The sequence below is a fragment of the Sminthopsis crassicaudata genome, chromosome 6, assembly GCF_048593235.1.
Source record: "Sminthopsis crassicaudata isolate SCR6 chromosome 6, ASM4859323v1, whole genome shotgun sequence".
In the NCBI taxonomy this organism is placed as follows: domain Eukaryota; kingdom Metazoa; phylum Chordata; class Mammalia; order Dasyuromorphia; family Dasyuridae; genus Sminthopsis; species Sminthopsis crassicaudata.
Window position 1 is genome coordinate 256,837,701 of NC_133622.1, and position 26,683 is coordinate 256,864,383.

Below are 26,683 nucleotides of genomic sequence, written 5' to 3' on the forward strand. Positions count from 1 at the left end.
GTCCCGGCCCCCGGCTCCGAGGGGCAGCTTCTGGGGCAGTCTGCGGGGCACCCGGGCCGGGGGTGCTGCTCTCCCCCTCCCTCCCTGCCGCATTTCCCAGCCTGAGAATGCCTGCTGCACGAGGGGCGACCCTCCCCAGATTAGGAGCAATGGAGGGAGGGGGCATGGGGGGGAGGGGCACGGGCGTGCAGGTGGCATCTGGATCTGCCAGTTGCAGAGCCTCCAGCTGTGCAGACAGCATGATTCCCAGGTTAGGGAACCCCTGGGCTCTAGGCTCCCTGGACTCCAGACCCCCTGCGTTCTGGGCTCCTTGGATTCTAGATTCCCTGGACTTGACCCCCTGGGTTCTAGACACCTTGGATTTTAGGTCCCTGGACTCAATCCCCTGGGTTCTAGGCTCCCTGGACTCCGGACTCCCTAGGTTCTAGGCTCCTTGTATTCTAATCTCCCTAGGCTCTAGACCTCCTGTATTCTAGGCTCCAGACCCCCTGGGTTCTAGGTTCCCTGGACTTCAAACCCCCTGGTTTCTAGGCTCCCTGGACGCCCGACCCCCTCCAGGCTCCCTGGATTCCGAACCCTCCAACTCCAGGCCAGCTGCCCTCCAATCTGAGAACGTGGGGAGCGTCCTTGGCCAAGGGCAGCAAGGCCGACCTTGTGGCCAGGGTCCCCGCCTCCATCCCCACCCCCCACAAAGCAGCAGCCCAGCTCCAGCCTTTATTATGACATCTATTTTCACCAAAATAAATAGTTCTGTGTACATTCCTCTTAAATGCAGGGGGAGGCACAAGCGAGGGTGGGGGGTGTAATACTGCTCTTGGGGGGGCACATTCGCCCCTGCCCGCAACACCGGGCTGACCAACTCCTAGGGAAGTCTAGCTTCAGCTTACTCACAGGGTCTCAAGCCCCCAAAGCGGGCTGGGGCCGGGGGGGGGGGAGTGAGAGGGGTGTGAAGGTGGGGAAATAAGGCACAGCAGGGACATCCTCCTCCCAGGGTAGGAGCCCTGACTCGGCCAACTTTGCAGGGAATGGCCCCAGAGTCCCTGGGCTGGCCCTCCCTGCCCTAAACATGAGGGGGAGGGGCCGGTCTTCCCCGAGGCGCTGATGGGCAGCCCTCCCAGGAGGGGAACTCCACAGAGTGGCAGCCCCTCACCCCTCCCCCTCCTTCTGTGTAGAAGCACCAGGCCCGGGGCCCCGGCCCAGGCCGCCGGGTTCTCCTCTGAGGGAGAGCTGGAGACCCCAGGCCCTCGGCAAAGGGAGGGCTCTCAGTGGTGGGGGAGGGCGGGCGGCCCAGAGTGGGGGGGCTTCATGCGCAGGGCGTCCGGGGGGAAGGCCACGTTGGTACAGAAGAGCCCAAGCAGGAGCTGGCGCTGGTACTCCTCCCACTTGGCCACCGCGTCCCCCAGGGACAGGTTGTTGCGCATCCAGCGGGGCAAGGCGTCTCCGTAGAAAGACTGGGGCACCGAGGGCAGAGACTGGGCCCGCCGCAGCTCCAGGGGGTCGCTGAACCTGCGGGGTGAGGGCAAGGCGGTGGGGGCTGGGGAAGAGGCGGGGGCCCCTCCCCCCGCCGGGCCAGGCCCTCGGCTCCCCATTACCTGGGACAAAGGTGGCTGCCCAGCTTCCTCTTCGCTCGCATCACCAGGTACTGGCAGATGCTGCCCGTCTGCTCCTTCATCCACCGGATGTCCTCGGGGACGTCGGGGAGCCACTCCAGCAACCTGGAGGCGCGGAGGGGGCGCTGGGGGCTGCCCTGCTTCTGCCCACGCCCCCCAGGCCCGCCCGGCCCGCCCGGCCCGCCGTCCTCTTGTAGCCACACATCCCCCTCCTTCTGCCTCAGTCCTGATCACAGCTACTTCTGGGCCCATTTCCTCCCTATATTCAGATCTCACACTCTCACTCACACACACTCACACACACACTCATGTACATACACACACACACACTAACACTCTCAGTCACACACTCATGCACACTCACAATCACTTAAAATCACACAGTCACACACACTTACAATCACACTCAGTCACATCCACTCACACACAAACTCACACGCACAGTCACAATCACATTCACACATTCTCACACACACATTCACAATCACACACACACACAATCACACACACACACTCAGTCACACTCACAATCACTTATAATCCCACTCATACACTCTCACTCACACACTCACAATCACATAATCAGACTCTCACACTCATGTACATACACACACACTCACAATCACACATAATCACACTCACACACACTCTCAGTCACACACACATACAATCACACACTCTCACAACACTTGCACACACACACACACACAGTCACATACTCACATACGCTCACAATCACACACACTCACAATCACTTATAATCCCACTCATACACTCTCACTCACACAATCACATAATCACACTCATGTACATACACACACACTCACAATCACACATAATCACACTCACACACACTCTCAGTCACACACACATACAATCACACACTCTCACAACACTTGCACACACACAGTCACATACTCACATACGCTCACAATCACACACACTCACAATCACTTATAATCACACTCATACAATCACATAATCACACACACTCAAACATACACTGTCACACTCACAATCACACTCACACTCATGTACATACACACACTAACACACACACTCTCAGTCACACATACACACACTCACACACACTCAGTCACTCACACACTCTCAGTCACACATACACACACAATCACAATCACACATACAATCACGCTCTCACACACTCACACACTCTCAGTCACATACACACACACACAATCACAATCACACACTCAGTCACATACACACACGCACAATCACACATACAATCACTCACAATCACATGCTCACTCACACACTCTCAGTCACACATACACACACACACAATCACACATACAATCACACTCACACGCACGCTCTCACACACTCTCCCGCCCCTCCCGCTCCGGCCGCACTCACCGGATGGTGAAGGACACGGCGCTCTCCAGGGGCAGCGTGTAGGGCACCATCATGGCCGTGGCCAGGCGGACGGGGAGCATGTTGGAGAGGGTGCTCATCAGGTCCTTGGGCTCTACACAGGCCTCCAGCAGGGCTGCAAGGGGGACACGTGGTTCTCCGAGGGGCTCGTGCGCCGGCGCCTCCAAGGGAGGGCTGGGGGCGCCTTGACGCACATGGACGTGCGGCTTTTTTAACTTGGGGGGGGACATCATGGTGATGTTTGCAGGACAACGTTTGAGGGCGGAAGAGAATTTGCAACTCAAGGGTTTCTTAAGTGGACGTTAGAAATTGTCTTACACGTAATTGGAAAAAAAGAAATACACAAATTCTGTGCAATGGAGGAAATGCTGCTCCTTCCTGCTCTCCTTTGCCCCCGGGGGCCTTCTGGCCCTCCCCCCAGGCCAGCGCCTCCTGTCGCCGGCTCTGGTGGGGGGGTCCCCGGCCCTTCTCAGTCCTCCTCAGTTCTCCCTGAGCACCAGCTGCTTCTCTGCTGCCCACAGACTGGAAAACGGCCCCATGTCCTCAGCGGCCCCTGTGCCGAGCCCTCCCCGCTCTTCGGGTCCAGCCCTCACCTCCCTCCTGCCTTTCCGGCTGACCGCCGATGACTGAGCTCGAGTCTCCCCTCCTCCCCTCCTCCCCTCCAAAGTCCCCCTCAACGGCCGCCAGGGCCCAGTGTCTCCCAGGCCGTGACCAAGATCCCGCATTGTTCCCTCACTCCCGCTGTCCCGGGGCCAGTGCCGTGCACACAGTAGGTGTGCATTTCCAGCAGCCCCTGTGCCCCCTGACCGGAGGGCATCGCCCCCCAGCAGCTCCCCAGGAGGCCTCATGGCCCCTCTGCACCGGCAGTGAGTGGGCACAATCCCTCCGAGGGCACTGCCCCCTGCGGGCACAGGGGCTGGGGGGAGGGGCAGTTACCTTCGTTGAGCCTAGCCGGGAGGTGCTCCAGGATATGGTCTTCGGCGGGGGCCCGGTCCCCCGGGGGGGGCTCCCTCTGCCTGACCTGGGCTCGGACCACGGCCACCCGACGCTCAGTCCCCTCCTTCTCCCTGTCCTCTTCCTCTTCCTCCTCCTCCTCCTCTGGAACCTTCCCAGAGGGGGGCAACGCCAGCAGGGGGCTGGGCCGGTTCAGGAGCCCTGGGCAGTGAGACAAGGTCAGCTGGGGGGGGGGCAGCTGGGACAAGGTCTAGACCTCTGCATTCTCCCAGCAGGGGGCAGCGTCCCGACCTGCTCTCCCCTTTTCTCAGATGGAAGCCCTGGCTGGGCGGGGAGGGGGGGGGGGCTGCTACTTCCCTGGGTCAGACGGAGGGCCAGGGCCCCCACTCACCATTCCGCCGCAGGAAGCGCAGGCCGTCCCGATAGCCCTGTTTGCACATCTCCCGCAGCACCTGGGGGGCAGTTCCAGAACTCGCTGGTCCCTTGGACCCCCCCCACGCGGATTCAGGCCTCCTCGACGATCCCCGATTCCCCTCATTCTGAATCCGGCTGGGTCCGGCCACTCTGAGGCCCCCCCCCCCCCCGCTCCTGGACGCCCCCTGCTCCTGCCCCCCCCCCCCCCCGCTCCTGGACGCCCCCCTGCTCCTGGCTCCCCCCCCCCCGCTCCTGGACGCCCCCTGCTCCTGCCCCCCCCCCGCTCCTGGATGCCCCCTGCTCCTGCCCCCCCCTGCTCCTGCCCCCCCCCTGCTCCTGGACGCCCCCTGCTCCTGCCCCCCCCCCCCGCTCCTGGGCCCCCTCCACCACCCGTCCTGCCGCCCGCCCTCACCAGGGGCTCGGGAGGGAAGAGCGCTTTGGAGAGCCGGTACAGGTTCCTGAGGTTGAACTGGATGCTGGTGTTGGTGACCCGGAGCTCGTGGATGTTGGTGGAGCTGTCCTGGGGGCAGATGTCACTCTCCCCCGAGAACGGGGACACCGTGATGGTGTTCTTCAGCTCGTAGAGCGGCAGGTTGTCCGAGATCCCGCCATCCACGTAGCGCTGCGCCGGGCAGAGGGCTCAGACTGCCGCCTTTCCCCCCGCCCCTCCCCCATGCCCACAGCCCGCCCCTCCCCCAGGACCGGCCCTCCTGATCCCTTTCCCCTTTGCTCTCCTCCTCCAAGGAGGGGTTGGCTGAGGGGGGGAGGCTGTGCCAGTTTGGGAGACACTCCCCCTTTCCCCGCTCTCCGGGACTATTATTAGCCACTCCTGCCCGCTGCCAGCTCCCCACAGTAGCCTTTCACCCAGTGGGCCGGACCAGACCCTCTGCCCGTCCTGCCCAGGGCCCGGGCACCCCTGCGGCGGCACGGACAGTCCCAGAGCTTCTCCAAAGGAGGCCCCGAATTGTGCAACTCGGGGGAGGGGCCGGCCCCCAGGGAAGCTTCCCCAGCTCTACCCCCCCCACCGTCCTGCCAGGCTTCGAGGGGCCGGGGAGGGATGGCACTCACCACGCCCTGCAGGGTCGGCGGGATGAGCCCACAGTACACGGGGATGAAGGTGCTGCAGACATTGGCCTGGGAGAGCCGGGGAATGAGGGCCGGAAACGGGCCCAGAGCCCAAAGCACAAGCCCCCTGACCCTGCCCGACCCTGAGGGAGCCCCCGACCCTGAAGGAGCCCCGGACCCTGTGTGAGCCCCAGACCCTGAGGGAGCCCCGGACCCCGTGTGAGCCCCAGACCCCGTGTGAGCCCCCGACCCTGAGGGAGCCCCCGACCCTGAGGGAGCCCCAGACCCCGTGTGAGCCCCGGACCCTGTGTGAGCCCCGGACCCCATGTGAGCCCCCGACCCTGAGGGAGCCCCCGACCCTGAGGGAGCCCCCACCCCTAGGGCATCTCACATGCCCACCTGGACCAGCTCCTCCTTGGAGCTGAAATGGGACACGAGAACATTCTCGCCATCCGACACGCGGGTGAGGGAGATGCCCAAGCGCCCGTTGGCGTGCTCATGGGCATCGGCCGGCAGGGTCTTCAGCAGGCACCCCCGGATGATCTTCACCAGGTTGAAGGAGGGGTGCAGGGGCCCCAGGAAGCGCTTCCTCGCCTCCTTGGACACCTCGATGATGTTGGCCCCGGCCTCGCCTGGGTGAGACGCGGGCGTCAGAGGGACGTGCCAGGCCTGACCCCCCTGCCCTGGGCTTTCCCGTCCCCAGAGAGTAACCGCAGCCAGGGCTACTTCTCTCAGCCCCGAGATGCACCGGAGTCTGTGCCGGATGCGGGAGGCCCGACCCCCTTCCCGGGACAGGGAGGCCTAAGGAGAAGCACCCAACGTGGGGCCGTGTGAATAGGAGACCCCCGGGCACATGCCCACGAGGGCTCAGGGCTCAGCTGGGAGCAGAGGGCAGGGCCTCGGGGGGCAAGGGGCCCCAATAACTTCTGCTCTGCCACATGGGCCCCAAGGGCCAGGAGGGGCCCCGCCGAGATGGGAGACCCCGGCCACTTTCCCGAAAAGGGGGCCAGCAACCTCTTCTGTCTGTCTGTCTGCCCTGCTCCCTCCCCCGTTCTCCGGCAGCGGCCTACAGGAGCTGAGAGCTCACCGATGGGCAGAGTCCCCCCTCCCCCCCGGAGGAGGCCGCTGGGACCCTCGGGCAGAGACCCCCCCTCCCCCCCGGAGGAGGCCGCTGGGACCCTCGGGCAGAGACCCCCCTCCCCCCAGGAGGAGGCCGCTGGGACCCTCGGGCAGAGACCCCCCCTCCCCCCCGGAGGAGGCCGCTGGGACCCTCGGGCAGAGACCCCCCCTCCCCCCCGGAGGAGGCCGCTGGGACCCTCGGGCAGAGACCCCCCTCCCCCCAGGAGGAGGCCGCTGGGACCCTCGGGCAGAGACCCCCCCTCCCCCCCGGAGGAGGCCGCTGGGACCCTCGGGCAGACCCCCCCTCCCCCCCGGAGGAGGCCGCTGGGACCCTCGGGCAGAGACCCCCCCCCCAGGAGGAGGCCGCTGGGACCCTCGGGCAGAGACCCCCCCTCCCCCCGGAGGAGGCCGCTGGGACCCTGGGGCAGAGACCCCCCCCTCCCCCCCGGAGGAGGCCGCTGGGACCCTCGGGCAGACCCCCCCTCCCCCCAGGAGGAAGCCGCTGGGACCCTGGGCAGAGACCCCCCCCCAGGAGGAGGCCGCTGGGACCCTCGGGCAGAGACCCCCCCCCCCAGGAGGAGGCCGCTGGGACCCTCGGGCAGAGACCCCCCCTCCCCCCCGGAGGAGGCCGCTGGGACCCTCGGGCAGACCCCCCCCTCCCCCCAGGAGGAGGCCGCTGGGACCCTCGGGCAGAGACCCCCTCCCCCCAGGAGGAGGCCGCTGGGACCCTCGGGCAGACCCCCCCTCCCCCCCGGAGGAGGCCGCTGGGACCCTCGGGCAGACCCCCCCTCCCCCCAGGAGGAGGCCGCTGGGACCCTCGGGCAGACCCCCCCTCCCCCCCGGAGGAGGCCGCTGGGCCCCTCGGGCTCCGTCTGTAACCCCCCCTGGAGGTTGGCAAAGGGCCGCACCGACCCCGCCACCGGAACCACTAGAAGGCGTCTCCTTTCAGTGAAACCCCAGGGACGGCGGCCCCGGTGAGGGTGAGGCTGGGCCCACAAAACGCCCCAGGGCCCTTCCCGCTGGGCGCCCCTAAGGCCGGGGAAGGAGCCCTCCAGAGCCCCTCGCCGCCTCACCAGGCTGGGCTCCGCTCAGTGCCCGGACCCTGAACGTGCCGCGCCGGGACCTGCCCTCTGCCCTCCGACCCCCCTGAGATGAGCCCCCCAATCCAAGCCCTGGAGACACTGGGGGCTGCCTGAGGGGGAAGGGCCTCGCCCTCCCCACCCAAGGGGGCACAGGTGCCCGTCACGCACGGGCACAGCGGGCAGAGCACCGAGCCTCCGGTCAGGAGGAAGCCTCCGCGCAGTCGGCCTGCCGCCCCGCCTCCTACTGGGCACTGTCCCGTCCCCCAAGTCCTGGTTCTAAGGGCGAAGGGGGGGCCAGGGGCCGGGACCTCCGGGTGCCCCCCCCAGCCCGGGGCCTTCCTTCCTCGGGAGCCCGGCCGGACTCAGACGGAGCGGGAGGCAAAGGTCGCCAGCCGCCCCCCCCCGCCCCTCCCCCCGGGGCTCTCTCCGCGCTGGGTCCGGGCCGCTGCCTCAGCCTGAGTCCCAGGGCCACCTCCCGGGCTGCCTCAGTTTCCCCACCTGAAAGGCCTGAGGCCCTGGAGGCTCATGGGGGGGTCCCCGCCACTCGCTGAGGGCGGCCAGACCGGACCGGAAAGCTGACGCTGGGAGGCCCGGGGCGCTGGGCACGGCGCCTGGCACTGCCAGCCCCTGGGAGGGCGGCCTGGAAGGGGGGCGCCCGAGCTGGAGGAGCGGGAGGCACCCTCTGCCCCCCCAAGCTGGGCCCGACCCCCCCAGGCGGCTCCCCCCAGGCCCCGCCCCGCGGCGCAGGAAAACAAGCGGCGGCCCCGCCCCGGCACTCACCCAGGCAGGCCCCGGTGACGAGCGCCGTGGCGGTGAGCGCGCCCGCGGACGCGCCGTAGATGCGCCGGGCATTGGCCACCAGGAAGGGCGCGTGCTCCCGCAGGCAGCTGGCCACCCCGATGTGGTAGACGCCCAGGAAGCCGCAGCCGGCGAACGAGATGTTCCAGGCCGTCTCCTTGGGAAACATCGCGGGCCGGGCGGGCGGGCCGGGGTCAGCTGTGGCCCGCGCTCCGGGCTTCTCTCGCGGCGGAACCGGTCCGGGAGGGGAGGCGGCTGTGCCGGCTGCGCGGGGGAGGCGGTGTTATGAGAGTGGGCCGAGGGGCGGGGCTGGCCCGGAGCCCCTCCCCCGCAGGCCCCGCCTCTCCCGGCCAGCTGGGAGCCGGGGCCTGGGGGCGGGGCCCGAGCACCGGGGGACCCAATGGCCAGCGCGCTGAGGCCCCACCGCCCCCTCGGGAGGAGCGGTTCCGGGAACCGGCCGCTGCCCTCCAAGTCTCCCCGGGGACGCGGACGCACGCGCACACACGTCCAAGTGCACGCACTTTCTGAGATCGCCGCCTCGGACCCCCGAGCGCTCAGGAACGCCGGCCCCCCCCCCCCCCCCCCGCACAGGGCAGCAGGCGCGCCGAGGGCTCCCCCCGCTCCCGATCGCCTTACACACAGGCCGGCCCCCACCTGAGCCCGGGCCGGGTCTCGGCCTGGGGCCGGCTTTGTCTGTTGCCCGGGCCACCAGGTTCTGTTTGGGCCCAGACTGAGGCCAGGGCAGTGACTTCTGGCCAATCAGAGGTCATCAGACGCGCAGCCCCACCCTGCCCCCAATTACCCTTGGACCTCGCCGCACCCCCGGTGACGTCACCCTCCCCGGCCGTTTCCGCATTTCTGGGGCCGAGCTCACCGGCTCCTGGGCCCGCCACCCAGCCTGGGCCTTCCAGGGATGCAGCAGGGACAGAGCTCCCCCGGCTGCGCCCCTTTGCACCCCCTGTCTCTCCGTGACTCAGGCAAGGAAGGCGCCGTCATGTGGGATCCTGCTCAGAGCCAAGTGCAACAGCCCTCTCCTCCCCGGGGTCAAGCAGGAGGGGCTGTGGCCAAAGCCAAGCTGGGGGTGGGGCAGCCTGCTTCAGGGCCAGGTGCAGAGTGCCCAGCCCACTGCTAAGGATGCCCTCGTAGCCCCCCTTTGGCTGGCCCACCAGAGGTCTGACCCTTGAACCCAAGGCCATGAAGAAGGGGACCTGGTCTGGCTGTGCCCAGTGCCAGCTCTTTCCCCTACTTTAAGGGGGTCAGAGGGAAGCCAGGCCCCTGCTCTCCCCAGACGTGGAGCACACGGGATGCAGGGCCTCTGGCCTCCTTTCCAGCGCGGCCCGCCCCTGTGCCCCCCCCCAGCTTCCCCTTGCCCCACTCTCCACATCCAGGAATAAATGGAACAGCTTGCTCCTTGCTCCACTTCTCAGAATGCGCAGAACTCTTTCCAAGGGCCTCTTGGGAGGTCTGGTGGAGGGGGGCAGGAGCCACTTCCCTGCATGCTTCACTCTCCCCAGCTCTAACAGGCCTAAACCAGCCTCTTCCCCAGTGTGGGTACAGAAATGCCCCAGCACGCTTCCTCCCAGGCCCACCCAGCTACCTGCTCCAGCCTTCAACTGCCCACCCAGAAGCAGCGAGAGCAGACGCAGGGACAGCAAAAGCAACACCATGGAAGGGCCCCGGGGCCCAAGCTCAGCCCCTGCCGCCTCCTCAAGGCCTTTGGGGCTGCCATCTTGGCAGGACCCCTTCCCCCTGAAAACAGCCAAGGGTCTGCAGAGCCAGGCAATGCCCGCCCTCCCTCAGACCACAGCTACAGCTGCCCCTCCGCTGTGCCTCAGCAACGCGAGCGCCTGGGCAGAGCCCCCAAGCCCTGTTTCTGTCTCCATTGCCCAACTCTCTTGTTTTGTTTTCATCTTCCCGGCCCCGTGGGGCTGTCCCAGAGCCCTGGCTCAGAAAGGAGGCCTTCTGAGGGAGGGGAGGGCTCCAGGGCGCCTCTGGGCAGGGTCTCAGGCCTGGCCCGGAGCCGCTTCTGCCCTGCTACCCTTGGCCCACTAGACACCAGGAGGCAGCCTTCTTAAATAAAAGGTTTATTTGCTCTGGGATCAGGGGGTGGACGCTCAGTCAAAGAGCCCGAAGCCCATGTCATCGTCCGACTCGTCCGACTCCTCCTTCTTCTCTTCTTTCTTCTCCTCTGCTGCAGAGATGAGAAAAGGGGCGGTGGTGAGGGAGCCTGCCCCCCTCCCCTCCTGCCCCCCCCCCCCCGCCCTCCCAGCACACTCACCGGCAGCAGGAGCAGCACCGCCAGCGGCGGGGGCAGCAGAACCTGCACTGGCGGCCACAGGGACGGCACCACCGGCGGGCATGGATGCCAGCTTACTGCTCCCTGCGAATGGAGAAAGGGTGTTGGAGGCTTCCCCGGAGGGCAGCAGCTGAGCCGTCAGAGGCCTGGATCCAGAGCCTACAGGCCCCGCTTGCGACCCCCCAATCCCCGGCTGATCTGGACTTCGGACCTGAAGGCCGGCCCCGCCCGGGCCAGCAGCCCCATTTCTCAGGCCCAGGCTCCAAGGCTGGGTCAGCCGAGGCCCCCGGCCTGTCTGGGAACAAGCCCCCCCCCTGCCTGTGACGGTGTCTGGGAACAAGCCCCCCCCCCTGCCTGTGACGGTGTCGGGAGACCCCAGGGCCCCGAGCCCACGGACGGCCAGGGGCCAGAGGGGACTTCTCTGTGCTTTGGTCCACCAGCGAAGCCTGGAAGGTATGGTTGTGACCAGCAGGAATTAGGGTGGACGAGCCCGGGAGGAGCCCAGGCTCTCGCGCTCAGGCCACAAACCCCTTTCGAGACTGGATCTGCAGCAGAAAACCCGCTGCCCCCTCCCCCCCACAGCTTCTGGATGCCCCGCCCCCGCTCGCCCCCCTTACCCTGGGCGATCACATCTTCTATGTTCTTGCCGCTCAGCTCGCTGATGACCTAGGAGATGGGAGAGGGGTTACCCAAAGGCCCGAGCACCGCCGGGACCCCCCGGAGCCCCCGCCTCAGCCCCCCGCTGACCTTCTTCAGCCGCTCCTCGTCGGTCTCGATGCCCACGCTGTCCAGGATCTTCTTCAGGTCCTTGGAGTTGGGCGAGTCGTTGCCGCCGAGCACGGCCAGGAGGTAGGCAGCCACGTAGCGCATCCTGCGGGGGGGGGGCGGGGGGAACGTGGTGAGCGGGGCGGGGAGGCCGGACAAGCTGCCTCTGCTCTCCCCCCAGCCCGGGGGCTCAGAAGCCTTAGCTCCGACTAACGCGGTCCGGCCCCGGGGCCGCTACGCTGGGCCAGCCGCTAGGCGCTCCGGGCGCAGCACGAGGCGGGCCATGCCGCGCGGGCTGCCCGCCCCAGGCCTAGGAGCAGCCGCCGCCGCCCCGCCTCGCCTCGGTCCCGTACTCACTTGGTCAGAGTTCTCCTCGGGGCCCGGCCGGTGGTCGCGATGTGGGGCTGCGGGGGTGGCGGGAGAGGCGGCGAGCGCAGCAAGTCCAACTTCGGCGGCGTCAAGGCCGGGAAAGGAAGAGGCGGCTGCAGGGGCGGGGATTAAACCTCTACCCGTGAGCCTCCGGGACGAAGGCCGCTGCTCCCGCCTCTTCCGCCCGGGCGTGCTGACGTCACTGGGGGAAATCGGCCAACGAGAGGAGAGGCCGAACCATCGACCCCGGGACGCAGGGGTGCCAGGGCTCGGTGGATAGAGCAGGAAGTCCAGACCGAGCTGAGTGATAGCCCCTTTGGCCACTGAAGACTTCCGAAAAATCTGGAAATCCGAGTCTTTATTGAAGAATTCGTAAAGAAGGAAAGGACGCACTCAAGGGCGAACCTCTCGCCGAAACCTCCCACCCCTGCTCCCACTAACTCCGGCGTCTTCCGTTTTGCGCATGTCTGGTGCCGCCGAGAACTCCTCGTCCCAGCATGCCTCGGGGCCGGAAGCACAAGGGCCTTTTCGGCCTCTAGGCGCACATGGCCCGCAGGGCCCTGCCGGAAAGATTGTCTGGCGCAGGCGCACTGATATCGGCGGGTCTGTGTGGGCAAAAGCGCCCCCTGGGGGCTCCGTGAGGTCCAGCGGAACCGTCTCTCCCCCACCCAACATACGCTGATATACGTGCGCACGCGCATACTGGTCGGAGGGAATAAAGGGACGCCTCGTGTCGGGCTCCCGGGGGTCACCACGGGTTCTGGAGTCCGGGAAGCGGGTCCGAGAGCCGGAGATGCGGTCCGGGGGTGGAGCCTCTTCGGGGGCGGGGCCTCGGCGGAGGCGGGAGCTCGGGCAGGAAGCGCGGGAGCCGATCCCGGCCCGACCTTCCTGGCCCCTCCGTCCCCTCCGGGATCCTGAGCCGCTGCCGGACCCCAGGTACCCGCCGCCAGCCCGGGCCTGCCCCGCTGGGTGACCTGCACCGGACACAGGCACTTGCCCTACACACAGCCCCCACGTGACCAGCATGCATCCCCCCCCCCCCATACTGTACAGTGACTGACCCCCTGCTCCTACCTGGGCGGGCGCCTGGTGCCCTCCGCGCCGGCCTGAGCCCGAGCCGCTCCCCGGGGAGACCAGGAGGCCGAGCGCTGCTCCCTTTGACCTCGGCGGTGATCCGGCCCACAAAGCCTCGGCCCGGGGCTCCCCCCGGGAGCGCGGCCTGGCACGCTCCGCCCCTCCCCCAACAAGCTTCTGGCTAACCTGGTGTGCGAACCCGAGACCCCCACCCCGGGCCCCTGGGGCAGTGACGGGACCACCCGGCCGCTCCCCCCCTGTCCCTGTCTCTCTCTTTCTTTTTTTTTTTTTTTTTTTTTTTAATTTTAAATTTTTTTATTTTATTTTATAAATATAACATTTTTTGACAGTACATATGCATGGGTAATTTTTTACAACATTATCCCTTGCACTTACTTCTATTCAGATTTTTTCCCTTCCTCCCCCAACCCCCTCCCCCAGATGGCAAGCAGTCTTATATATGTTAAATATATTACAGTATAATTTAGATACAATATATGTGTGTAGAACCGAATTTTTTGTTGCACAGGAAGAATTGGAATCAGAAGGTAAAAATAACAGTTTACATTCATTTCCCAGTCCTTTTCTGGATGTAGCTGGTTCTGTCCATCATTAATCAATTGGAATTGGATTAGCTCTTCTCTATGTTGAAGAAATCCACTTCCATCAGCATACATCCTCGTACAGTATCATTGTTGAAGTGTATAATGATCTTCTGGTTCTGCTCGTTTCACTCAGCATCAGTTGATGTAAGTCTCTCCAAGCCTCTCTGTATTTCTCCTGTTGGTCATTTCTTATAGAACAGTAATATTCCATAACATTCATATACCATAGTTTACCCAACCATTCTCCAATTGATGGACATCCATTCATCTTCCAGCTTCTAGCCACTATGAAAAGGGCTGCCACAAACATTTTGGCACATACAGGACCCTTTCCCTTCTCTAGTAGTTCCTTGGGGTATAAGCCCAGTAGTAGTATGGCTGGGTCAAAGGGTATGCACATTTTGATAACTTTTTGGGCATAATTCCAGATTGCTCTCCAGAATGGTTGGATTCTTTCACAACTCCACCAACAATGCATCAGTGTCCCAGTTTTCCCACAACCCCTCCAACATTCATCGTTATTTGTTCCTGTCATTTTAGCCAATCTGACAGGTGTGTAATGATACCTCAGAGTTGTCTTAATTTGCATTTCTCTGATCAATAGTGATTTGGAACACTCTTTCATATGAGTGGAAATAGTTTTAATTTCATCATCTGAAAATTGTCTGTTCATATCCTTTGACCATTTATCAATTGGAGAATGGCTTGATTTCTTATAAATTAAAGTCAATTCTCTGTATATTTTGGAGATGAGGCCTTTATCAGAACCTTTAACTGTAAAAATTTTTTCCCAATTTGTTACTTCCCTTCTAATCTTGTTTGCATTAGTTTTGTTTGTGCAGAAACTTTTTAATTTGGTGTAATCAAAATGTTCTATTTTGTGATCAATAATGGTCTCTAGTTCTCCCTTGGACACAAACTCCTTCCTCCTCCACAAGTCTGAGAGGTAAACCATCCCATGTTCCTCCAATTTATTTATGATTTCGTTCTTTATGCCTAAATCTTGGACCCATTTTGATCTAATCTTAGTATGTGGTGTTAAATGTGGGTCCATGCCTAGTTTCTGCCATACTAATTTCCAGTTTTCCCAGCAGTTTTTGTCAAATAATGAATTCTTATCCCAAAATTTGGGATCTTTGGGTTTGTCAAAGATTAGATTGCTATTTTTATTCACTATCTTGTCCTGTGAACCTAACCTATGCCACTGATCAACTAGTCTATTTCTTAGCCAATACCAAATGGTTTTGGTGACTGTTGCTTTATAATATAGCTTTAAATCAGGTACACTTAGACCACCTTCCTCTGCCTTTTTTTTCATTAGTTCCCTTGCAATTCTCGACGTTTTATTCTTCCATATGAATTTTGTTGTTATTTTTTCTAGGTCATTAAAATAGTTTCTTGGGAGTCTGATTGGTATAGCACTAAATAAATAGATTAGTTTGGGGAGTATTGTCATCTTTATTATATTCGCTCGGCCTATCCAAGAACATTGAATGTCTTTCCAATTATTTAAATCTGACTTTATTTTTGTGGCAAGTGTTTTGTAATTTTGCTCATATAATTCCTGACTCTCCTTTGGTAGATATATTCCCAAATATTTGATACTATCGACTGTTATTTTGAATGGAATTTCTCTTTGTATCTCTTGCTGTTGGATTGTGTTGGTAATGTATAAAAATCCTGAGGATTTATGTGGATTTATTTTGTATCCTGCGACTTTGCTAAAATTCTGAATTATTTCTAATAGCTTTTTAGCAGAGTCTTTGGGGTTCTCTAAGTATACCATCATGTCATCTGCGAAAAGTGACAATTTGATTTCTTCATTTCCTACTCTAATTCCTTGGATCTCTTTCTCGGCTCTTATTGCCAAGGCTAGAGTTTCTAGTACTATATTGAATAGTAATGGTGATAGTGGGCAACCTTGTTTCACTCCTGATCTTACAGGGAAAGGTTCTAGTTTATCACCATTACATATGATGTTTACTGACCTGTCTCTCTCTTTCTCTCTCTGTCTCTGTCTCTCTGTCTCTGTCTCTCTTTCTCTGTCTCTCTCTCTGTCTCTCTGTCTCTCTCTGTCTCTGTCTCCATCTCTGTCCCCCTCCTTTCTGCTCTCCTCCTCTGTGTCTCTCCAGTCTCCTCTCTCTCTGTCTCTCTCTGTCTCTCTCTGTCTCTCTCTTTCTCTGTCTCTCTCTGTCTCTGTCTCTCTCTGTCTCTCTGTCTCTCTGTCTCTCTGTCTCTGTCTCTCTCTCTCTCTCTGTCTCTCTGTTCTTTCTCCTTTTTCCCTCCGTGTATCTCTCCCCCCCTCCATTCTCTCTCTCTGTCTCTGTCTCTCCCTCTGTGTCTCTCCTGTCTTCTCCCTCTCTGTCTCTGTCCCTCTCTGTTCTTTCTCCTTTTTCCCTCTGTGTATCTCTCCCCCCCTCCATTCTCTCTCTCTGTCTCTGTCTCTCCCTCTGTGTCTCTTTCTCTGTGTCTCTCTCTCTGTCTCTGTCTCTCTCTCTCTGTCTCTCTGTCTCTCTCTGTCTCTCTCTGTCTTTCTCTCTGTCTCTGTCTCTCTTTTTGTCTCTCTTTCTCTCTCTGTCTCTCTCTCTCTCTGTCTCTATCCCTCTCTGTTCTTTCTCCTTTTTCCCTCTGTGTATCTCTCCCCCCCTCCATTCTCTCTCTCTGTCTCTGTCTCTCCCTTTGTGTCTCTTTCTCTGTGTCTCTCTCTCTGTCTCTGTCTCTCTCTCTCTGTCTCTCTGTCTCTCTCTGTCTCTCTCTGTCTTTGTCTCTGTCTCTCTCTTTGTCTCTCTTTCTCTCTCTGTCTCTCTCTCTCTCTGTCTCTATCCCTCTCTGTTCTTTCTCCTTTTTCCCTCTGTGTATCTCTCCCCCCCTCCATTCTCTCTCTCTGTCTCTGTCTCTCCCTCTGTGTCTCTCCTGTCTCCTCCCTCTCTGTCTCTGTCCCTCTCTGTTCTTTCTCCTTTTTCCCTCTGTGTATCTCTCCCCCCCTCCATTCTCCCTCTCTGTCTCTGTCTCTCCCTCTGTGTCTCTCCTGTCTCCTCCCTCTCTGTCTCTGTCCCTCTCTGTTCTTTCTCCTTTTTCCCTCTGTGTATCTCTCCCCCCCTCCATTCTCCCTCTCTGTCTCTGTCTCTCCCTCTGTGTCTCTCCTGTCTCCTCCCTCTCTGTCTCTGTCCCTCTCTGTTCTTTCTCCTTTTTCCCTCTGTGTATCTCTCCCCCCCTCCATTCTCCCTCTCTGTCTCTGTCTCTCCCTCTGTGTCTCTCCTGTCTCCTCCCTCTCTGTCTCTGTCCCTCTCTGTTCTTTCTCCTTTTTCCCTCTGTGTGTGTCTCTCCCCCCCCCCCTCCTTTCTGCTCTCCTCCTCTGTGTCTCCGTCTCCTCCCTTTGTCCCATCCGGCTCCGTTCGGCCCCCGCCTCTGCCTCCTCCCTCCCTCCAGTTTTCTCACCTCTTCTCTCTTTCCAAGGAGCCGTCCCCCTGGAGACCCCCGGCCCTGCCTCTGCCCGCCTGCCTGGCACGCTGAGACATGCCCGGGCCACCAGGCACCAGGTGGGGGCCCAGGGGGAGGAGGAGCAGAAAGGAGATGCGGAGGAGGATGCTGAGGATGCGGCCGCCCCGGACCTGGGCTCCCTCCTGGCCAGCGACAGGCTGAACCTGGACGTCTACCCCGGGGGCTGCGGGCTCCTGCTGCGCCTGCTGCGGGAGGACAGCTCGCGCCTGCAGCGGGTCCGGTTCCTGCGGCTGAACTGCAACGAGGAGCAGATCAGGGCCGCCCTGGCCGCCCTCCCCAGCCTCCGGCGCCTCCGTTCTCTGGTCCTCAAAGGTGAGCCGGGAGCCGGGGGGGGGGGCGTCGGGGAGGCCGGGGCTGTCCGGGCCGTGGGCCTTTCAGCCCCCGCCTCCTCCCTCAGCGCCTCTTTGTCCTGCCCTCTCCCTCCCTCTCCCTTGGTCTGACCCGCCTCCCCCCACCCTCAGGGGGGCACCTTCGGGATGACTGGGGCTCCTGCCTGCGGGGCTCCCTGACCACGCTGCCCTCCTGCCTGAGCGACCTGGCGCGCCTCGCCCACCTGGACCTCAGCTTCAACAGCCTCCGCGAGCTGCCGGCCTGTGTCCCCCGGATGACCGGCCTGGACGCCCTGCTGCTCAGCCACAACCTGCTGGAGAGTCTGCCCGAGGCCCTGGGGGCCCTGCACGCCCTCACCTTCCTCTCCGTGTCCAGCAACTGCCTGCGGGCGCTGCCGGCGGGCATGGCCAGGCTGAGCGCCCTGCAGCAGCTGGACCTCTCCGAGAACCAGCTGGATACGGTGCCGGAAGAGATCGGGGCCCTGAGCAGCCTCACTCAGCTCAACCTGGCCTCCAACCGCCTCCGGAGCCTCCCCAACTCCTTGGGTGAGAACGCAGGAGCCCCCGGCCCTTCCAGCCACCCCTCCCACTCGGTCAGCTCCCAGGAAGAGGAATAAAGCCAGCCCCTTCGGCTCGGTCTTTCTCACGGCCTCCCCCTCCTCCCCGTCCTGAGGGGTGCAGCTCCAAGCCTGCCTCCCCCAGGAAGGCCTCCTGCATCAGCATTTCTCCTGGCCTCTGGGGCGCCGGGAGTCCCCCTTTCCCGATTCCCCTGGGGGGTGAGGGAGAATGGGGCCGGGGCTCAGAGAGGCTCCCCCTCAGCCCTCCCCGTCTTCCCTCAGCCAGCCTCCAGTCTCTGCAGCTTCTGTTCCTGCACAGCAACCTCCTAGTCTCTGTCCCCCCAGCCTCGCCCGCCTCCCGCTCCTCGCCCTGCTCGACCTGAGAGACAACAGGCTTCGGGCCGTGCCCCGGGAGATCCAGGAGGCCCCCTTCGTGCGGCTGCAAGGGAACCCCCTCGGGATGCCCGAGCCGGTCCCGGCAGCGTCTCCAGGTGGCGGCAGATCTGGGGGAGGGGAGGGGGGGGACCCCCGGTGCCACCACACTCACCGTCCCCACTGTTTGGTGCAGGGGAAGACCCGGCCTCGGAAGTTCCCAGGGTCCTGCTGGCTTCTGATGTAGACAGGTGGGAAGGGAGGCCCCAGGGGGGGAGGGATGGGGGGCCACCGTCCCCTCCAGTCCAGCATCTCTGGGTTCCGGCCCCACAGTTTCAGCGTGACCTCCCGGGGATGCTCCGTGGTTCTGGCCTGTGGGGTGCGCCTGCTCTTTCCCCCGGGCGCCACCGCCGCTCCGACCATCGTCTCCTACCGCCAGCTGCCCCCGGAGCCTCGCCTCGTGCGGCTGGGCCCCCACGACGCCCTGCTCAGTGCCGTCCTGGAGCTGCGGCCCCACGGGACCCCCTTCCGACAGGTCGGTGCCCGAGGTCGGGACCGCGGTCGGGGAAGGGCTCGGAGAAGGGCGGGGCACCGACAAGGAACTCTGTGCCGTGGCAGGAAGTCCACCTGTGGCTGCCCTTCGTGTCCCCCCGGGCTTGGCGTGGCCGTCAAGTGGTGGTCAGGACCCTGAGCGGCCACACCTGGAAGGATCTGGACACACACTTGGAGCGGGAAGACAAGCCCAAGGTTGGGGGACGCAGGAGGGCCCGGGGTCAGGGGCCTGGGCTCTGGGTCCGGGGTGGGCCTGGCGGACCCCTGAGCCCACCCTCCCCCACAGCGGCTCTGGGCCAGCTGCCAAGTACCTCATTTCTCCTGGTTCCTGGTGGTCTCTCGTCCCGTGGAAGACAGCTGCTTGGTGCCCCAGCAGGGGGCCCTTCTCTGCTCTTCGGCCGACCCCGAGATCAAGGTCATCTTCCCGGCTGGGGTCACCACCGAGCCCCGACACGTGCGCATGCAGGTATCCCGGAAGTAGGGGCCAGGCAGCCGGGGGGGGGGGTAAGGGGGGGGGCACGCTCCACGCCCCAGCTGCGCCTCTCTCCTCTGCAGGTGGTGAAGGTGCCAGGCTGGGCTCTGGGCGCAGACGGCCACACTGCCGCCAGCCCCCTGCTCTGTGTGTCCCAGGACGGCCCCCAGCGCTTTCTCCGGCCGGTCACCGTCCAGCTGCCCCTGCCCCCCGGCATCACAGGTGAGACCCTGCCCCCACGGCCCCTCGGGGCCTGCTGGCTTCAGGTGTCAAGTGCGCCAGTGTGGCCCTGCGCTGGCCCTCCTTGCACTGTCCCCTCCAGGCCTGAGCCTGGACCGCAGCCATCTGCATCTGCTGCACGGGGATCCTCAGGTGCCGGCGTGGGACGACATCACGGCTCAGGTGGCCCTGGAGCTCACCCACCTGTACGCCCGCTTTCAGGTCACACACTTCTCCTGGTTAGTGCCTTCTGTCTGCCCCCCCACCCCCACCCCCCAGCCCCCGCCCTGGCAGGGCCCCTGTGACCCCGACCCCTCGGCCTCAGGTACTGGCTCTGGTACACCACCAAGAGCTGCGTGGAGGGCCTGGCCCGCAAGGTCTACGAGCGGCTGCGGCTCTACCGGGTGAACTTCATCGCGCTGCAGAGGCGGCGGGACCCGGAGCAGGTGCTGCTGCAGTGCCTGCCGGGAAAGAAGGTAAAGGCAGGGGGGGGGGGGGAGGGCGGGGCGGAGCCTGGCTTCGGGCAGGGCGCCCTGACCCCATGCCGGCCCCTCCCCCAGGTGGAACCCACCCTGAAGAGGCTGCACCCCAGGTACCGTGGTCCCGAGCCCTCCGACACCGTGGAGCTCTTCGAAGGCGAGCAGTTCTTCGCTGCCTTTGAACGCGGAATCGACGTTGATGCTGGTATGGACCCTGAGGGCGGGGGGCCTGAGGCGGGGACCCCTGAGGCGGGTGCTGGTCCCCCCTTCTCCCCCCCCAGTCCCCAGCTCCATGGGTCTTTGACTCAGAAGGCCTGCCCTTGGCGTCGTCCCTGTTTCCCCGTGTTTTTATTTCCTTCAGCCTTCCCTGTGATATTTTCATGCTGACTGCGTCTACTCGGGGCACATTCGTGGGGAGCCCAGCTTTATCCCTTGGGCGTACCCCACGCCTTTCTGTCTTTTCCAAAAGAGAATTGGGAGTTAACTTTAAAAACAGCACATGAGCAAACTCTCATCTCCGCCGCCGCTCCGACTTCTGGGTCTCGGGGCCCCGGCGGTCCGCACGGTCCAGATGCTCGGGCCGGTTCGCGGCGATGCTGGCGGGTGGCGCTCGGCGGTCACCGCTCTTTTCTGGAAGTTCCCTCGACAGCCCTGCGAGCCCCACGTGCAGATTCGCGTCAGAGCCCGCGCGGGCTCGCCAGGTCTGTGAAGGCCGCGTCCTCCTTCCCTCTGGGCTCGGAGCCGTCTTGCTTAGCCAGGGAGGACGTGGAGCAGTGGAGGCCGCGCTCCTGCTAGAGGCCCGCCTGCCCGCCTTCGGCTTCCGGCTCGTGGCCCAGGAAGCCGGCTCTGCTCTCAGATGCCGCCGGCCGCCGGGGCGTCCGCTCTCCAAAGCGTGTTTCCCTTCTTCTGCCCAGGACTTTCTAAATTGCAGCCATTTTTGCTGGCAAATGCCCAGGAGCAGCGAGGGTTCTGGGCAGTCCACCGTCTCAGGGAGTCGTTCGGGACCTGTCCTCATAGAACCCCCCCCAGGTTCCCTGTTTTTCTGTTGTTCCCTCCCAGGAGCATTCGGTGCTGGTGCAGCAGTCACGTTCTGTCCGTGCGTCCCTGCGGCTCCCCCACAGCCCTGGCTCCCAGTGCACCCCCTTCTGCCGCACCTTGTGGGGAGGGGGTCAGGGAGAGCTCGCTGCCGATCCCCACCCCCTTCCACTCTGCCAGGCTCGGGCACTGTGTGCGGGGAGCGTGTGGCCAGCGAGCCCCAGGCCCGGGAACTCCGTTCGCTGACACACAGCAGCACCTCCTTGGGAGCCGAGGGCCGCGGGTTGCTCTGGCCCCTAGGGGAGCTCGCTCTCTCCCCTGCTGTTGGGCCCGGTTTGGGCTCCCCTGAGCCCACGGCCTCACCAAGGGTCCGAGGCCAGACTTGACCGGAAGCTTCCTGGCCCGTCACCTCCCCTCCCACCTGCTCCTTTCATCACTGTTGCGAAGTGTCGGGGGACAGTCGAGTTATTCTGCTCTCCCCCTGCCCCAGATCGCCCCGACTGCGTGGCTGGAAGGATCGCCTTTGTTTTCTACTCTCACCTAAAGAACATGAAGGAGATTTATGTGACGTCCACCGTGGACAGGAAGGCGCGGGCGGTGAAGGGACAGGTGGGTGCGAGCCTTTGCCCCCCTCCCCCGACAGACCAGACCGGGTCGGGAATGTACCGCCGGTGGGAGAAGCAGGGGGTGGCCATCGCCCCCAGCCGGCCCGTTTCCCTTGGGCAGCTGGGCAGGGGCCGGGCTCGTTGCCGATTGTTGGCTCACACGGGGCCGGCGCCCCCCAGGTGTCCTTTTACCGAGGGGCGGTGCCCGAGATTGTTCCGGAGGAAGCCGTGCGGAGGCGCAAGGGCCCGGATGCCCTGTGGCTTGCCACGCTGCCCATCAAGCTGCCCGTGAGCATGGGGCGGGAATGGGACGGGAGGCACAGCCCAGGGTCAAGGAGGCAAGGAAGGGAACCGTGTGCCAGGCTCTGTGCCGAGCGCTGTCCAGTTGGGCACACTGTCTAGGCCACCCGAGGCTGGATTTGAATCTGGGTCATCCTGGCCTGATGGGAAGGGGGAGGCGGTTATTGGCCGGGGACGCCCGGGGCGGGGGCCGCCAGGGCCAAGCGAGTCCTGTGTGCCCTTGGTTGGACAGAGGTTGCCCCCCGGAGAAGGGCAGGCTCCGCTGGAGGGGCTGACCTTGGCCTCCCTGAACCTGGGCGACGCCGAGAGTGGCTTCCTGACCCAGAGCAACCTGGTGACGGTAGCCAGCCGGCTGGGGCCGGACTGGCAAAGCGTGGCCCTCCACCTGGGCCTCTCCTACCCGGAGGTGCAGCGGATCCAGTACGCGTACAGGTGAGGGAGACGGAGTGGGTGGCGGGGACCTGGCCTTCCAGGGAGGGGGGGTGCTTGTGCCCGCGCTGAGCACGACCCCTCCCGCAGAGACGACCTGGACGGGCAGGTCCGCCACATGCTGTTCTCCTGGGCCGAGCGCCAGGCCGGGCGGCCGGGCAGCGTCCGGCAGCTGCTGGAGGCTCTGGAGCAGAGCGAGCGCCACGACGTGGTGGAGGAGGTGCGGGCCATCCTGGAGCTGGGCCGCACCAAGTACCGCGAGTCCATCCACAGAGTGGGCCTGGCCCCGGAGGAAGACCCCCTCAGTGCCACGGCCTAGGGGGCCCCACCCAGCCGAGACACAAGAGGGGCGCGGGACAAGTCTCGCTCTGTCTCGGACCCTCAGCTGCCATTGATCCAAATGAAGGAGCCTCCCCATCTGCATTTGTCGGGGGGCTGCGAGCCTCAGCAAGACAAACCCTGATTCCACCCCCAGGACGGCCAGCTTCCTGCCTCTGTAAACTCGTCATCTCAGCGGGCCCCTCCGCCTTCTCAGGGTCTCCCGCTCCCCAAAGAATGGCGGCTGTGGGCCCCCTCGCCTCCCCTTCTGGACACGCCGTCTGCCTGCGCCCGCGCCTGCCAAGAGCCGACCTCCTTTCCCCGCCACGGACAATCCCTCCCCTCGGCTTCCTCCGGCGGCCCCTTTTTTGTCATCCCCCTGCCTCCACTCTCCCATTTGACACGTGTGCAGGGGGAACAGCTGCTGCTTCTCTGTCTCCTTCCCTGGCTCTTCGTCCAGGCCACGCAGTTAAAGGCCGTCCCGGGAGAACTCTGGCCAGTGGGCCGGGCTGGACGGCGGTTTGCCAGTGGAGCTCCTTCCCCTCACCGAGGGCCCACATCCAATCTCCCAGAAGGTGCCAGGGCCACTCGATTTCCCGGCCTCCAGCCCCGGGGCAGACCCTGTGCTCCGCACGTCTCCTCGGGCCTCCCTCGGGCCTCCCGCTCCAGTCTGTCCAGCTTCACTGTTATCACAAAGGGCAGCTCTGACCGTGGCCGCCCCCCAGCCCTGCTCCGCCAGCTCCAGGGGCTGGCTCCCTGTCAAAGCCCTGGTGGCCAAAGCCCTTCCCAAACATCTGGGCTCCACTTTCCAGACCTTTCATAATGTGCCCCCCTTAGTCCCGAGGGGCTCTCCCCCAGGCCTAACATGCTCTCTCTTTTCCGCTCTGGGGTCCCCTGGCTAAAATCCGGCCCCCTTCCGGGAGCCTCCCCCCCAAATCCCATTGTCTGAACTCTCTCTTCTGGGCCTTGTTGCCTCCCTTTTTAGACTGGAAGCTCCTTGGGATCAGGGGCCGCCTTCCCCTTTGTATTCTCAGCCCTTAGCCCAGTGTCTGGCACATAGTAGGTGCTTAATAAATGTTTATTGATGTCTTGCACGCTCCTTCTTCCGGCCTGGCCTAGGGCCCCATAGCTTCCTGAAGTACCAGGAGAGAGCCGGGGACTGGGCTCTGGGGGCCTGGGCTCTGGGGGCCTGGGCTCTGGGGGCCTGGGCTCTGGGGGCCTGGGCTCTGGGGGCCTGGGCTCTGGGGGTCTGGGCTCTGGGGGACTGGGCTCTGGGGGTCTGGGCTCTGGGGGACTGGGCTCTGGGGGTCTGGGCTCTGGGGGTCTGGGCTCTGGGGGACTGGGCTCTGGGGGTCTGGGCTCTGGGGGACTGGGCTCTGGGGGACTGGGCTCTGGGGGACTGGGCTCTGGGGGTCTGGGCTCTGGAGGCCTGGGCTCTGGGGGTCTGGGCTCTGGGGGCCTGGGCTCTGGGGGCCTGGGCTCTGGAGGCCTGGGCTCTGGGGGTCTGGGCTCTGGGGGCCTGGGCTCTGGGGGTCTGGGCTCTGGGGGCCTGGGCTCTGGGGGTCTGGGCTCTGGGGGACTGGGCTCTGGGGGCCTGGGCTCTGGGGGACTGGGCTCTGGGGGCCTGGGCTCTGGGGGCCTGGGCTCTGGGGGTCTGGGCTCTGGGGGCCTGGGCTCTGGGGGACTGGGCTCTGGGGGACTGGGCTCTGGGGGCCTGGGCTCTGGGGGTCTGGGCTCTGGGGGACTGGGCTCTGGGGGCCTGGGCTCTGGGGGGTCTGGAGGCCTGGGCTCTGGGGGCCTGGGCTCTGGGGGCCTGGGCTCTGGGGGCCTGGGCTCTGGGGGTCTGGGCTCTGGGGGCCTGGGCTCTGGGGGTCTGGGCTCTGGGGGACTGGGCTCTGGGGGCCTGGGCTCTGGGGGCCTGGGCTCTGGGGGTCTGGGCTCTGGGGGCCTGGGCTCTGGGGGACTGGGCTCTGGGGGTCTGGGCTCTGGGGCCTGGGCTCTGGGGGACTGGGCTCTGGGGGCCTGGGCTCTGGGGGTCTGGGCTCTGGGGGCCTGGGCTCTGGGGGCCTGGGCTCTGGGCTCTGGGGGTCTGGGCTCTGGGGGGTCTGGAGGCCTGGGCTCTGGGGGCCTGGGCTCTGGGGGACTGGGCTCTGGGGGCCTGGGCTCTGGGGGTCTGGAGGCCTGGGCTCTGGGGGCCTGGGCTCTGGGGGTCTGGGCTCTGGGGGCCTGGGCTCTGGGGGAGTGGGCTCTGGGGGTCTGGGCTCTGGGGGCCTGGGCTCTGGGGGAGTGGGCTCTGGGGGTCTGGGCTCTGGGGGCCTGGGCTCTGGGGGTCTGGAGGCCTGGGCTCTGGGGGCCTGGGCTCTGGGGGTCTGGGCTCTGGGGGAGTGGGCTCTGGGGGCCTGGGCTCTGGGGGTCTGGGCTCTGGGGGCCTGGGCTCTGGGGGTCTGGGCTCTGGGGGCCTGGGCTCTGGGGGCCAGCTCCTCCAGCAGCCTCTCTGGGCGTGGCCCTTTCCTGTGGAAACATTAGAACCGAGGAAGGACACAAAGTAGCGCGCTGGGGCAACTATGTAGCCGGCTCCCACAGAGGGCGGGGGAGGCGGGGAGCGGCCCGCGGCCCTTCTGACAGCTTCCGCGGCACACAGAGCCCGCTGTGCCCTGGGCGGGGAGCTCGGCCGCGCTCCGGGGACACGGAGGGCGCGGGGCCCGGGCGAGGGGCTCCCGGCCGAGGCAGCGGCAGGCTGGCTCTGGGGAAGGGCCCCTCCCAAGAACAATAGGGTCTGGGCCCCAGGGAGGCAGATGAAAAGCGGGAGGCTGGCGTGCCGGCCCGGGGGACTGAGGTAGCGGCTCTTCCTGGAAGCTCGGCTTTTGCCCGAGGCCTGTGCTGAGCTCGCGTGGGCAGCAGGGGGAGCCCCGAGGTGGTCCCCAGGGCCCTCGGCCGCCGCCGCTCGGGAGAGCGGGTCCCGAGCCGGCGGCAGCCACGCGTCCCTCCGGAGTCCCCTGGGGGGTTCCGAGCCGCGGTGCCGGGGACTCTCCGCCGCTCGCTCGGAGGGGACGAAAAGGAGCCCCCAGTTCCTCCAGGGGCGCAGGGCGGGGCCGGGGGCGGGGCGCGAGGGAGGGCCGGCCCCGCTCCGCGCCGCCCGGCACTACGCGGCAGAGCGGCCAGACGCGCGGGGTGCCTGGGGCGGGAGTCGCCGCCACCGGAGCCGAGAGAGCTTCGCCGGTGAGTGCCGCGCCTGGGCGGCCGGTCGGGGGCTGGGGGGCGGGGGCTGGGACGGGAAGGCCGGAGGGGAGCCGCGCTCCCGCCCGGGGCTCCCTCCGTAATCCTCGGGCCGCGTGCGCGCCTCCGGCCCGGCCCGTCCCCTGCCGCCTGCCCCTCGCACACGTGTCCCGGCGGCCTGCTTGGCCAGAGGGGCCCGCGCCAAGCCGGGGGAGATGGGAGCTCCGGCCCGGTGCGGCCTCCACACGTGGACAGGGCGGCGGGGAGGGAGGAGCGCAGGACCGGGAGGCAGGCCCGGCTCCGCTTGCTCCCAGCCGGGCCGCTCGCAGGGCTGGAGCCGCAGGGGCGCCCCTGCACCCGGAGGGACCCGCTCCGCTCGCGCTCCCTCCGTCCCGGGCCCATCCTGGCACCTTCAGCCCAGCCCGCCCCCCCCCCAAGCTCCGAAGGGAAGGGAAAGGGGGCGCCCTCTCGGTCTGCTTCGGCTCTGCCCCGGCCGCTGTCCCGGCTCCCCGGGGGAGGGAGGGGAACGCCAGGAGAAGGGGCAGGCTTAGGGCCGGGGAGGGGCACTCTGAGCCTGGCCTGCTGCGCCCCGCCTCCCCGGGAAGTGCCCTCCGCTGCCTCAGTTTCCCGAAAGAGAAGGATGCAAGAAAGACCTTCTCGGCCTGGCGAAGGGCAGAGCGCGCTGGGAATACTCAGGGAGTTCCCATTTCCCAGACCGGGGATGAAGGCAGACAGACAGCACGTTTCCAT

General features: G+C 64.6%; 4 protein-coding genes across 7 annotated transcripts in view; 2 read left to right on the forward strand and 2 right to left on the reverse strand.

Moving 5' to 3' along the window:
* The window catches only part of SLC25A22 (solute carrier family 25 member 22), a 40,547-nt gene that overhangs the window by 3,338 nt on the left and 10,526 nt on the right, over nucleotides 1-26,683 (forward strand). The window contains exon 2 of the mRNA XM_074273612.1: nucleotides 25,871-25,936. The gene's annotated coding sequence lies outside the window, so the exon portion shown is untranslated. The remainder of the gene's footprint in view (nucleotides 1-25,870; nucleotides 25,937-26,683) is intronic.
* On the reverse strand, nucleotides 714-9,410 carry PNPLA2 (patatin like domain 2, triacylglycerol lipase). Of its 3 annotated transcripts, none has more exons than XM_074273589.1 (10): nucleotides 9,243-9,410; nucleotides 8,423-8,704; nucleotides 5,841-6,073; nucleotides 5,445-5,510; nucleotides 4,789-4,998; nucleotides 4,354-4,414; nucleotides 3,945-4,163; nucleotides 2,991-3,123; nucleotides 1,593-1,715; nucleotides 714-1,506 (listed from the first exon to the last, which is right to left on the reverse strand). In XM_074273589.1, exons 2-10 carry the CDS (start codon nucleotides 8,607-8,609, stop codon nucleotides 1,263-1,265), a joined length of 1,476 nt encoding a protein of 491 aa, XP_074129690.1. In that variant the 5' UTR covers nucleotides 8,610-8,704; nucleotides 9,243-9,410; the 3' UTR covers nucleotides 714-1,262. The 3 variants fall into 3 exon arrangements, with proteins under 3 accessions (XP_074129690.1, XP_074129691.1, XP_074129692.1); XM_074273590.1 differs by having other exon boundaries at nucleotides 9,228-9,410; XM_074273591.1 differs by lacking the exon at nucleotides 9,243-9,410 and having other exon boundaries at nucleotides 714-1,500; nucleotides 8,423-8,806.
* On the reverse strand, nucleotides 10,509-11,993 carry RPLP2 (ribosomal protein lateral stalk subunit P2). 2 transcript variants are annotated; one of them, XM_074273619.1, is made up of 5 exons: nucleotides 11,859-11,993; nucleotides 11,484-11,607; nucleotides 11,354-11,402; nucleotides 10,719-10,820; nucleotides 10,509-10,628 (listed from the first exon to the last, which is right to left on the reverse strand). In XM_074273619.1, exons 2-5 carry the CDS (start codon nucleotides 11,604-11,606, stop codon nucleotides 10,555-10,557), a joined length of 348 nt encoding a protein of 115 aa, XP_074129720.1. In that variant the 5' UTR covers nucleotide 11,607; nucleotides 11,859-11,993; the 3' UTR covers nucleotides 10,509-10,554. The 2 variants fall into 2 exon arrangements, with proteins under 2 accessions (XP_074129720.1, XP_074129719.1); XM_074273618.1 differs by having other exon boundaries at nucleotides 10,509-10,631.
* Nucleotides 12,334-23,807, forward strand: PIDD1 (p53-induced death domain protein 1). Its single transcript, XM_074275997.1, is given in 18 exon segments — nucleotides 12,334-12,473; nucleotides 12,592-12,806; nucleotides 17,006-17,362; nucleotides 17,512-17,925; nucleotides 18,219-18,275; nucleotides 18,278-18,427; nucleotides 18,505-18,559; nucleotides 18,642-18,843; nucleotides 18,927-19,055; nucleotides 19,147-19,326; nucleotides 19,416-19,554; nucleotides 19,655-19,790; nucleotides 19,877-20,027; nucleotides 20,112-20,235; nucleotides 21,556-21,674; nucleotides 21,851-21,958; nucleotides 22,203-22,402; nucleotides 22,490-23,807. Coding segments are annotated over 18 exon segments (3,105 nt in total). The 3' UTR covers nucleotides 22,719-23,807.

Coding starts and splice junctions, on each gene's coding strand:
- PNPLA2 (XM_074273589.1), bottom strand. CDS start 8,609: ATGTTTCCCAAGGAGACGGCCTGGAACATCTCGTTCGCCGGCTGCGGC. Junction 5,511..5,840: donor CCAAGGAGGAGCTGGTCCAG/GTGGGCATGTGA, acceptor CGGCTCTCCCAG/GCCAATGTCTGCAGCACCTT. Junction 1,716..2,990: donor GCCGTGTCCTTCACCATCCG/GTGAGTGCGGCC, acceptor CCGCGCCTCCAG/GTTGCTGGAGTGGCTCCCCG.
- RPLP2 (XM_074273618.1), bottom strand. CDS start 11,606: ATGCGCTACGTGGCTGCCTACCTCCTGGCCGTGCTCGGCGGCAACGAC. Junction 11,403..11,483: donor ACGAGGAGCGGCTGAAGAAG/GTCAGCGGGGGG, acceptor CCCATCTCCTAG/GTCATCAGCGAGCTGAGCGG. Junction 10,632..10,718: donor CGGTGCTGCTCCTGCTGCCG/GTGAGTGTGCTG, acceptor TCATCTCTGCAG/CAGAGGAGAAGAAAGAAGAG.